The sequence below is a fragment of the Schistocerca piceifrons genome, chromosome 2 (assembly GCF_021461385.2).
Source record: "Schistocerca piceifrons isolate TAMUIC-IGC-003096 chromosome 2, iqSchPice1.1, whole genome shotgun sequence".
Lineage (NCBI taxonomy): Eukaryota > Metazoa > Arthropoda > Insecta > Orthoptera > Acrididae > Schistocerca > Schistocerca piceifrons.
The window spans coordinates 504,149,776-504,162,478 of NC_060139.1; the positions used below are offsets into that span (position 1 = coordinate 504,149,776).

Here is a 12,703-nt window from a genome sequence, read left to right on the forward strand (position 1 = left end):
TTGGGAGGTGGTGGTAGGCTGGAAAGATAAGGCATGGCAGATTTGTTTTTGTACAATGTTGGGAGGATAATTACAGTCAGCGAAGGCTTGAGTGAGACCCTCGGTATATTCCGAGAGGGACTGCTCGTCACTGCAGCTGCGATGACCACGGGTGGCTAGGCTGTACGGAAGGGACTTCTTTGAATGGAAGGGGTGGCAGCTGTCGAAGTGGAGGTATGTCTTCAAAGGAGAATTAATTGCCATGACCAATTATATCCTCACCCAGAATTACTTCTCCTTTGAAGGCATTACCTACTAACAAATCCAGGGTACAGCTTCGAGCACCCGCATGGCACCATCCTATGCCAACCTATTCATGGGACATCTGGAGGAATCCAGGGTACAGCTTCGAGCACCCGCATGGCACCATCCTATGCCAGCCTATTCATGGGACATCTGGAGGAATCCAGCACTACACAGCCGTCATTTCACCACCACACCCAGTCTTCTAATTTCTTTTTATTTCTCTCCTTTCCCATAATTACCTCCCCTCCCTCTCCACCTTCTCTTCTGCCCTCCGTCTAAACTGCAGTACTTCACTGTCCACTAACCCCATCACACTATCCCCCCCCCCTCCTCCCCGCCCCAGCCTCCTCCTTACCCTCACCCAGTCGCCACTCCCATCATGCACTGGTGCTGCTTCTCGCAGTGTGGTTTCAGTTGCCTGAGACTGCAAACGGGTATGCAAGTTGCATTTGCGTGAGTGTTTGTGTGCATGTGCGTATGTGTGTCTATTGTTGACAAAGACCTCAATGGCCGAAAGCTATAATTGTGTGAATGTTTTTGTTGTGCCTATCGTGACTCAGCATCTCCGCTGTATGGTGAGTAGCAACTTTACTTCTCTAATAAGGTAACCTCTGTATTAATCTAATAAACAATGTAAAAAGATGATGTGACTTACCAAATGAAAGTGCTGGCAGGTCGACAGACACACAAAACACAAACATACACACAAAATTCAAGCTTTCGCAACAAACTGTTGCCTCATCAGGAAAGAGGGAAGGAGAGGGAAAGACGAAAGGATGTGGGTTTTAAGGGAGAGGGTAAGGAGTCATTCCAATCCCGGGAGTGGAAAGACTTACCTTAGGGGGAAAAAAGGACGGGTATACACTCGCGCGCGCGCGCGCGCGCACACACACACACACACACACACACACACATCCATCCACACATATACAGACACAAGCAGACATATTTAAAGACAAAGAGTCTCTTTGTCTTTAAATATGTCTGCTTGTGTCTGTATATGTGTGGATGGATATGTGTGTGTGTGCGAGTGTATACCCGTCCTTTTTTCCCCCTAAGGTAAGTCTTTCCGCTCCCGGGATTGGAATGACTCCTTACCCTCTCCCTTAAAACCCACATCCTTTCTTCTTTCCCTCTCCTTCCCTCTTTCCTGATGAGGCAACAGTTTGTTGCGAAAGCTTGAATTTTGTGTGTATGTTTGTGTTTGTTTGTGTGTCTGTCGACCTGCCAGCACTTTCATTTGGTAAGTCACATCATCTTTGTTTTTAGATATATTTTTCCTACGTGGAATGTTTCCCTCTATTATAAACAATGTAAAAACATTGACCTCACCAACAGTAGTATAAATCAGCCCGTATTTTTCAAATGGGAAAAAACCTCATCTTACAATCATTCATTACCTCATCACTTTTCTGTCTATTATTTCCTTCAACAAAAGAATTATGCTTAAAATTCCAAAATCCTGAAATGTATCATCTGTTTTTCCTCAGTTTTTGGATCTTTGCCTGCTTCTGACTGCTCGCCATCCAGCGATCAGTATACAGATCCTCCTCTCCTGTTCTTCTTGTTTTCTTAGAACATAGAAGATATTTGTTATTAAATAATAATAAATTAAAGTTTGTTTATTTTTTTATACTTAGTACCTTCATTTTGCAAGTATTGTTATGTATTAAATAACTGCTATCTGAATTATAACTTCAAATTTTTTGACAGCCAGCTGATGTGTTCTCGTTTCCTAACCTGACGGATCTTCCATCTGCATCTGCGAGGTCGCTAACACTATGTCATGGGAGTACCAGACATCCCTTGCAGTCAGAGCAACCTAGAGGAATTGCTGCACAACATATCCCATTGTCTATAATGATGCTGTTGCTTTTTATTTGTGCTCTACACACAACATGAGGTCGCCATTAAAAAAAAAATCTTAAAGCTATGCACCAAAGCTATTTGATGACAAATATTGTATAGTCACACTTTATTTCTCTTCATGCAAAATGTATTCCTATGGGATGCTGTGTTCCTGTGTTGTTTGATATGCAATTATTTGCAGAAACAGTTTTGTACTTTTGAGTTGTTTTTAAAGTGAAACATAAGTATGTTCCTTGATGTCTGTGGTTTCATGAAGAAGACTGGATGTAACCAAAAGTGAAGAACTCTGACCAAATTGCTGTTTGGGTACAGATCAAATAAAGACTCATGTAATTAAAATGGCAGTGTCACTACCACAAGCTTGGCATTCGAATTACTTTTTTACGTATTTTTACAAAATCAGTGGATTTATATATGTAAATTTGTTTGTGAAACACTGAAGACACTCAACATGCGATTATCTTTGTGTGATTCAGCATTGCTAGAGAGAAATAATCTCAGAAGAACCAGTTACACTAAAATAATGTTAAAGAATGTGATTGAGATGGAATGAAAAGCCGTCTGCCTTATGGGTGTGAAACATGAGTTCCTAAAAGTGCACCAAAGCTAAGTTGCATTAAAGGAATTAAAAAGTTGATTCTAAGCCCATGGAACATTAGCATTTGGTTGTCATTACATGTCACAGAAAGGAATCAGTCAAATTTAATTATGTTCTGAAAATATGAAAGTCAAGGGGGGGGGGGGGGGGGGGGGGAAATCTGTAAAACTGTATTATCAGTTGTTTCATAGCTTAGAATGTATAGCTTGTCTATTTTCAGTTGATTTCATTCTGATGCAAAATTGGAATATCATAGTCAGAAAGTAAGGTGAAGAGTACATATAGTTTAAATGTAGTAGACCACCAAAACCAAGGAAAAAAGTTTGAATTTCTTCTTAAGAATTTGAGGGTGAAGAGCTTCCATTTTTACTGAGGTGGGTGCAAATATTAGGATGGCTCCTTTGTAGAGGACACAGGTGATTTCATCTCCATCCTTGTTGAACATTGTGAAATCATCACTGGCAGGACACTGAACTTTCTGTCTTTTTAGAAAAGAGACTAAAAAAAAGAAAAAAACCAGGATGTGTAAAAAATTATAAATGGATTTAAAGCCATGAAGCTCCTCAAGTTTTTTGCTTGGGGTCTTGTGAAACTTATGGTTTCCTGTGTGCTTTTCTTTATCTTTTCCTCCCTTTTATGGGTCATGGTTATTTTGCATTCCTGTCGTGCAAGCCCCTACCATATAGCTCTTAGAAGTTAAGGGCAGTATTGACTTTTTTTTGATAATTTGTTATTTGTACCACCTTCTAAAGCTTTTTGTTTTATCCTTAGTTTATCTTTAACTCCTGAGAAATGAACTGTTGGTTCCCAAATTTTGAGATTCATTATACTGAGTTTTTATCTGTTACTGCAAAGAATTATGTTGGAGAGAATGTTAAGTTTGTACTGCCCTTGTCCTCATATATTTATATTATACTGACTTGGGTACATATAATCCATACCTCCTCTTTTTCTTCATAATTTAGAAAACATGAAGTTCTGTTGTCTGCATTACAACAAACAATTTCCGCCAGGACAACTGTTACAACTAGTTTGATGGATGGATGGATGGATGGATAGTTTGAAGCAATGTTAAAATGATTTTCCAGTTGGTGACAAAATCATGCCTTTCTTTTGTTCTTTTGGTTAACAGTTGCTTAGTTATATAAATATTGGATTTACCTAACACCACATTTTTTGAGGTGACAGAACTTTATGACCATCTCCTCTTACCATGCTAATTAAACCATTCTGCCAGTGCTGAGCTCATGTTTTATAATTACATTTTATTTTCAAAAAAGTTTTTATTGTAGAGTGATGTTCTTACTTTTCAGAATGTCCATATTTATTTTCTATCACACAAATGAAAATCATTTTTTCCCCGTACAATTTTGAAGTATGATTGTTTAAAATACTGCCAACTAATTATATACTACCAGAAAAATATAATTTTGTATTCATGAAATTCTTGTACTGTTATGCTAAGCAGTGTTAACTACAAAACATGTTCTCACCTGTGGTGATACTACAGAAGAAAAGAAAAGTAGTTTTCTGTTGTACAGAAGCAAAGTAGTACACTGTACTGTATATTATTAGGACTGTCTATTAATTTTTCAAATATGACTGTAATGGAACGTATTTTTGATTTCAATGCAAGGCTGTCCTCTAGCCAGTTTGTCATTGAGGAATAACTGTGATAAAACCTATTTGAAATGAATACCTCTGTAGTTATACTTTGTAAATAGCAAAAAAATATTTATATTATATACATTTCCACAGCTTTGAGAAAATAAACTTTTAAAAAAATTATTGTTTGTGTGTAAATGTTTTGTAATACTACTTTATATGTAATAAATATTTTTAACTAGTCGAGACTACTGTTTTTCAGTAACATTACAAGCATTCCAAACACGTACACGTTTTACACATTTCACTGGTGCAGGCTGCAATCCTCTCTGAGATGTAGTTGTGAAATAACGTCATTTTCAAACATAATGTGTTTTGATTACACTACTACAAGTTGTTAGGTGACACAAAATTTTTGTTTTTATATGTTGCATGCTTTCAGTTCTTAGCCAGTTTTGGAGGTAGTAATAAACTGGAATTAAGATCATAATATAATTTACACAACATACAGCCTAGGAAAAATATGTGCCTGTGTATCACAATCTTTCACTAAGTACCCAAAACTAAGCTATTAGAAACAACATTGATTCTTACTGTGCCTACATTCACTATTTTTTAGTAGCAAGAAGCACTACAGATATTTTCAGAGTTATCACTGTAAAAAGTAAATGTAGAAAACAGCAGCTTTGGAAACAATGTTCAGTATATGAAAGCTGATTCCACTGGAACTTTTAAGTACAATGCAAGATGGCATAAGAACACTTCTAAATGTGTATTCTGACATGAGTACATTGACAAGAAAATTTGTTGAATATTCATCAGGTAAACTGCATTTATTTTGCTTTGGTTGGTGTCCAGTATTCATGAAAGAATTCATGAATATATATCTTTATGTATGCTCACAATTGAATGAGTAAAGATAACCATTAATAAAGAGGTATAAATTAATAGAAAGGCAACCACTCATTCACAGTGGACTGTTTGTGTGATGCTTGGAAGCATGCAATAAAAAGCAGTATTCACACTAGCATTTGAGCTCTTTCTCTAACAGAAGTACAAACATTCACACACCCAAACACACATTTCCTTGGCTGCAGTGCATTTCACCATTGATGAACTGTAACAGTTGGTAATACCCGAGAAAGTTGGCACCAATTATAGGCTCCATGACATCGTCTACAGCAAAATTTCAGATGAACGCATGATGCAGCACCAAGCCCAGCTCAATACATTGTGTATCATAAGTAGCTATTGATGAGTTGTTAGTGGCAGAAAGGCAGAGCAAATTTGGTGGCTACCAATTATACAGGAAACTTGTTGGGAAAATGACAAATTTGAGCCTGTGTCCAAAAGGAATTTCTGTCTGGTCTTCCAGTCACTAATATAGAGATGCTATTAGAGATTGTTTGGCAGTCAGATGTGCCTATGTCCGATTGCTGCTTCTGATTGGGTAGTTGCAAGGTGAGCTGCACTTATGCATTTGATCACCAAACTTCCGGTGAAACCAGCACATTGTAGATGACTGCCCTGTGCCATTTAGAAGTGATGGAACCATTGTGGAATGGCTGCAGGATTTTCTGCAGCAATGACCTGTATCCTTGTCATAACTGCAATGAGTCAGCAATTCACAGGCTTGACTAACCAGAGGATCCACTTCGCCTGCGTCACTGCCGATGGCACACTGTTGGACGGCTCCACTACATTGGTCTCTTTGTCTTTAAATATGTCTGCTTGTGTCTGTATATGTGTGGATGGATATGTGTGTGTGTGCGAGTGTATACCCATCCTTTTTTCCCCCTAAGGTAAGTCTTTCCGCTCCCGGGATTGGAATGACTCCTTACCCTCTCCCTTAAAACCCACATCCTTTCGTCTTTCCCTCTCCTTCCCTCTTTCCTGATGAGGCAACAGTTTGTTGCGAAAGCTTGAATTTTGTGTGTATGTTTGTGTTTGTTTGTGTATCTGTCGACCTGCCAGCACTTTCATTTGGTAAGTCACATCATCTTTGTTTTTAGATATAGTCTATAAGGACATATTGATCTGTTGCACTGTCTAACACATACAGTCTACCACTATTGCTTATAGATGGGACAAACCTCATTTGGCCCATTTGCTTGAGCTGTAGGTGGCTTTTTTGTTGGTTGCTATCAGAACGGTTTTTGTGGATCATATCTTGCATTTGGGTGATTGCATAGCATGGAGTGGTTGCATGCTTGATTGCCAAAACATGAGTGAAACCAACACAGCTGCAGTCATGCACCTTCACTGCCGTGAGGTATGTTGTTGTTGGCTGTAGGTGAGTAAATTGTGGCTGGCTGAAGGTTACCACTCCCAGGGCACTCGCTCATGATGTCACTCTGGTAAATGTATGTAATCACTAAAGTCTCAATGTCTTGTTTTGGCTGCAGCTGGCATGTCACGTCACAAATTTACTGGTGGCATTCATTATTGTATAGTCATATCCAAGCATTGTCATTGCTGTGGGATTGTGGAAAGTCTGCTAGCCAGAAATAATTTGTTTTGTTTCTAATCATATGTGGGCAAAATTATCAATGACTTGTGTCTGAGGTGGTAATTTAATTAACCAGAGCACCCAGGGCATGCTATCTGGTGCGACAGTTGGGTTGACTGATTCACAGAGATGTCTCCACAGCTGAGATCTGTGTCCTGCTGCCAAATCTTTACTCATAAAATTACTTGTCACAGCTGTTACTCTAGTGTCTTGGCGAGTTGGTGGAGCAACGCTGCCTTTACAATACTGTGAGCATAGTTCCATATGTTGCTTAGTAGGCTCACAAATTTGGAAGTATTATTGATGATTCCATAACTGTATAGTATGAATTCAGTGATTAGGAATTGTGTTGCAATGCATTCTGCCTGGAAGTTCGGTAGTTTAGGTTGAGAACCCAATTGTATATGTGCTCCACATAGGTTCTGGTGTGTTGAAATGTTCAGTCCAAGGTCAACAGCTAATGAGATCCCGTGGACTGTGCAGAGTGTGGGAGGAAAACTGAAAGTCTTTTCATATGGTTCAGTTGTCCGGGACCCAGATTGAGTTATGAACGGGTTCATCTGGTTCATTCTCAGACTTGGATGGGCTGGTAAAATCACACAACATATTATTGTGCAGACTTAAATTAATTGCCTGAATACTGTCTTGTGGATGTGAGGCGAGATTTGCCTCTCATCATCAAAATCGCTGAGGAGGTCAAAATATGTTGAACCGTGTTCACGCACATGTTCACCATTGTTGTTGTTGACAACAGTAAGATGTGGTAGTATGCCACTTCCATGTTTCACACCAATCATAGTGTGATCAGGGTGGAAGAGAATATTATGCAGGTCACTCTCAAAGTCACCATTCTGTACAATTTGTTCAAAAAGATGGCAATCGTGGAATGATTCATTGTTAAAGCTACTATTATATCAAATAATACATGTCATGTTGAAATAGACGCTGCTGCTCATTGCAGGGTCACCACTGCAGAAATTCTGGTGTAGCAGTGTTGTGGAAAGAAGCTAGATGGTAGTGAGTGAGATTGACACAAAGATATTCCCCCTGTGGGAAGGCTGAACTAATATCACTGCCAAAGGGGTTTATTTATGCGATATTTTGCATCACCAATTGTGGGATCCCCACAGCCTCAATCTGTGGCTGTACAGTAATTTACTAATGCAAAATGTAGTTTACAGTATAGATGTTCTTGACACAAGTTTGATACTATAATGTGAAATCTGTATCTATAAAAGGCAACGCCCTGACTGACCGACTCATCATCGCCCAGCCCGTATCACTCAGGATAGAAACTTGAAATATGGAGAGCGTGTTGATCTTATACTGCAAGCATCATTAAGAAGGGATTTTTTGGCTCTGAGGGGTCAAACAGCGTGTGAAAGGATTTTTTGAAACTATATCGCTATTAAGGCAGTTTTGAAGCTAGACCGGTGAAAATAGATATTTTGTTTCTCGGTCAGAAAAAAGAAATCATGCGTCAGCATTTTTGGAAATTTACCCCCTAAGGGTGTGAAATAAGGGATGAAAATTTTTGAGAAAATTTATACAGTGAAAATTTAAAGCTAAAGCTATGAAAACTGGTATTACACTTTTCTGTTAGATACAAAGAAATGTGTGTCAGGGGAAGAAAGTTTATGTGGAAATATCACTACAAGAACACAAAAGGGATGATTAACAAAAACCTCCAGCTACCAGAATCGCTTATTGGTCAGAAGTACATTTGGAAAAGACCATGCTTCTATGGCCTTAATTGGTGTTAAAATTTTAGAAAGTGTTGCAATTTGTGAAGAATATAAAAATTCAATTAAAGAAAAAAGATCTGCAGATCATACAGTCTATGTGAGTGAATCATTGGACACTAAGCTAGTAATGAATAATTACAGTCAGAAACTTCTATTATTTATTTTCTCATTATTATATAACTACCTAGAATTTTATAATTTGAACTAAGAAAATAGCTCTGTTGTACAAGAAAGATCATGAATACTTGCTTATTTATGATTTGCTGCTGCCATTTGTGAGGACAGTGTAACTATAATTTGTGGCACAAGTTCCTGTTTAGAAGGCTAGTGAGGCACTCTTCACTCTTGTTCTAAATGTCAAGTTATAAAATCTGATAAAGTAGCCTAGTTTAAGAACTGTGAGCTGCAATTAAACTGGAAGTTAAATTAATTCTGGCATCACTCTATTTGTGAAAATATCAAGCCATTGTCAAAAATGAAACTTGGTTTAGGGTATGAAAAGTGATAAGTTCCAAAATCACTGTTAGGATGCCAATAATGTGAATATGAAACCTCATTGTTGTAAATCCTGTATGAAAGTGAACATATAAAATGTCAGGGGGCTTATTAGCTGTGGTAATAATTAATCTGAGTGATAACCATATAATCTTAAAGAGTTTACATTATTTCCAACCCAGTTTTCCTATCATGAAAGTATGTACATTTGACTATTTGCATTGTTTCTGCAGGGTGAGAAGGCTGAAACATGGAAGATATACGTAGAAAGGCTAAACAAGGGAACCAGAGTTGAAGAGAATATTATAGAAAGAGAAGAGGAAGTAGACAAAGATGTAAGTTGAAACAAGGCAACTGGAGGAGGCAACACTAGTGAGATCCTTCGAGAGCCAGCAGTGACAAAACTATTCCACCTGATATACAAGATGTACGAGGCATACAAAACCTCCTCAGACTTCAGGAAGAATCTAATAATCCAAATCCCAAAGAAGGCAGTAGCTGACAGGTGTGAATACTACTGAACCACCATTCTAGTAAGTCTCGCTGCAGTATACTGACATGAATTATTTACAGATGAATGGAAAAACTGTTAGAAGCCAACCTCAGAAAGATCAGTTTGGGTTCTGGGGAAACAAAGGAACACATGGGGCAATACTGAACCTATGACTTATCTTAGAAGACAGGCTGAATGATGACTGGAATACACTTCTGAAATCCTAATGGTATCAGGAATAAAATACAGGAAATGAGATCTTCAAACCTGACTGCAGTTCTAAGAATATAAGCATGTGAAAGGGAGGCAGTGACTGAGAAGGGAGTTATTCAATCTGCACAGTGAGCAAGTAGTAAAGGGAATTAAAGAGAAAAATAATAGGAATCAAACTTCTGGAAGAAGAAATAAAAGCTTTGAGGTTTGCCAGTGAGATTATAATCCTTTCAGAGATACTAAAGGACCTGGGATATTAGTTGACTGGAATGAATAGTGTCTTGAAGAGAGGTTGTAAGATGAATGTCAACAAAAGTTAAACAAAGATAATGGAATTCAATCTAATTAAATCAGGTGGTGCTGAGGGTGTAAAGTTAGGGCTTTTGGTTGTAATAGTAACTGATATGCTTAAGTAGCTTGCTTTTATTTCTAATCCAGGTTCTTTATGTTGAAATTATATACATTTGTCTGTGTTGCACTATAACCTAATGAAAGACTTTTTAGCAGGACTATGTTTATTTTTTAGAATATTTATGGTTTTGCAACCATAAATTTCTAGCCTGGAGAATATTCTGGGAAAGTTCCACGAGACAGTTTCGGCAACATAGTAATTCATTTTTTTCTGAACAAAAACTGAAACATTGTTTTTTAAGTAAGTTTGTACCATCATCCCTCTCTCTTTAGGTAAGCATTTAGTGGTACATCATCATAACAAGTTGTCATACTCATTTCTGAGTGTCATCACCCTCTGAACCAAGCATAGCTATCCTGGATGGTAACCAGTTTCTGTTAGCACCTGCTGAAGAGGTAGACTCCAGATCTTGTTGAGCTGATCTATCCAACTGCTCATTGCTCTAACCCTTGTTCTCATGCCCTTGATCTTTCCTTCCACGATTATTATTATTATTATTATTATTATTATTATGATTAAGTTTTCTCCATTTCTTCTCACAATGTGAAAAAACTGGAGAATTTTTTGGATAAAATGAGAAGAAAGACCCCTGGAGATATTAAGTTGCTTATTAATGGACTCATTAGTTCTTGTTTGGCTGTTTTACGCACAGTATCCTGCACCAGCACCAAAGCTAAGATATGCCGGTACACAGCTTGCCCTGGTCTTGAGTGTCCATGTTTCGCAACCCTAAAAGAAGATAGAAAACACAGGTGTTTCAATATGCTAGATTGTTGAATAGGTTGTTATCGCTCTGTTCTGCCAGGTCTGAGCCAGTTTCTTCCTAACCACTGGTCTGTCTCCTTATCTCAGCTTCACAACTTCCCATGCCGCATATGGTTAATCTATGGCAGATGAAATAATGTATGACTTCCAATTCCTTTACTCAGCCTATGAGTTGGGCCTGTGCTCCTCAATCAATTATTAAAGTATAAATCATAAGAGCCAGGTTCCAAAGGTAGGTGGCTTCTATTATGAGGTGTTTTGGAAATATAAATGATTTACACAACTACAATGAGAGCAGGAATTGCTTGGTGTTATGACTGTATCAATTGGATGGCTGATGACTGGAGAAAGCATTGGCATATTAATTTGCCCTTCATGATTTTTACTCCACAGAACACAGGTATGTGTGTGTGTATCATCAACCACATAAAGAGTACAGGTTCATAACCCATGACTGAAACAATACAGACTGATGGTATTTACTGTATTGTGTAGGACATGCTTTTGCCTGTATAAAAATAGATATCTTGTTTCATACATTTCAATCTTCTTGTAAAGAGGGTTTACCTGTCTATTACACATTTTCCCCAAGAAGCATATATCATAAACGATAAGGTGACATCTACAAATAGGTATTCATCTGTGTTAAAAGAAAATAGTGTAGAACAACTAGAACTGACAAGTAGAGTAAATGCACTGGATAATTCTGAAGTAGACTTATTAACAGCTTGCAATGAAAGAAGCCTAATGTTCCTTCACGTAAAAGTACAGTCCTTAAATAAACTTCTGGAACTCCAATACTGGCTGGAAAAGTTAAACTGTAGCATGCTCATGATAAATGAACACTGGTTATCATATAGAGAACAAGAGTTAAGTGTATCAAATGGCTATGAATTAGTTACAAGCTACAGTAGGACAAATATGAAATATGGTGGCACGTCTGTCTATATTAATAAAACTCTAAAACTAAGTTATGAAATTGTAGATGTAAGTGTACACTGTGTAGAATCTAACTTTGAAGTTGCAGCAGTACTGTTGTCAAAATTGGAAACTATAACAGTGTCTGTATATTGCCCTCTCAGTCACAGTGATGATTTGTTTATAAAAAGTCTTCAGAAATTTATAATCATGTTACGCCCTTAAGTATAAGAATTGCAGAGTTTAAATATTTAGTGAGATTAATATAGACATTAGTATTAGGAGTAGAATTGTAAGCAATTTACTCAATGCACTAAGGTCATTAAATTTTTACTGTATAAATGACAAGCCCACCAGACTGAATGCATGTTTGGATAACATTATCTTTAATTTTCACATGAGAGGATGTCAATTCAATGCAATCAAATTAGGTATTTCTGACCACGAAGGATTGTGGCTAAGAATTCCCCTAGATCATGAAAAAGATAGTTGCTAGGAAAGAATAACCAGACCTAATAATGAACAGAAGCTAAACAATCTAAAATCTAGATAAACATTAACAGACTGGAATGAAATACTTACTCATGATATGGATGTTAATGAGTCATCAGAAGATTTTTAGAAGTGGTAACTGAGATCTTTGAAGAAGTATGCCCTAAATATTAAAAGAAAGATTACAAGCATAACCCCCATTCTAAGCCAGGAAGTTTAAAACAGTGGTATACACCACAACTAAATAACTTAAGAATCTTGATGCCTCTGTATTATGATAGATCACAACACAATAAAGCAGATA

At 37.5% G+C, this 12,703-nt stretch overlaps 1 protein-coding gene across 1 annotated transcript in view; it reads left to right on the forward strand.

Annotated features, from left to right (window-relative positions):
• LOC124776538 (MOXD1 homolog 1-like) overlaps positions 1 to 2,888 on the forward strand; it is a 171,030-nt gene extending 168,142 nt beyond the window's left edge. Inside the window, exon 11 of the mRNA XM_047251566.1 lies at positions 1,999 to 2,888. Coding sequence (XP_047107522.1) covers positions 1,999 to 2,187 — 189 coding nt within the window. The 3' untranslated portion in view covers positions 2,188 to 2,888. The remainder of the gene's footprint in view (positions 1 to 1,998) is intronic.
• The last annotated feature ends 9,815 nt before the right edge of the window (positions 2,889 to 12,703 follow it).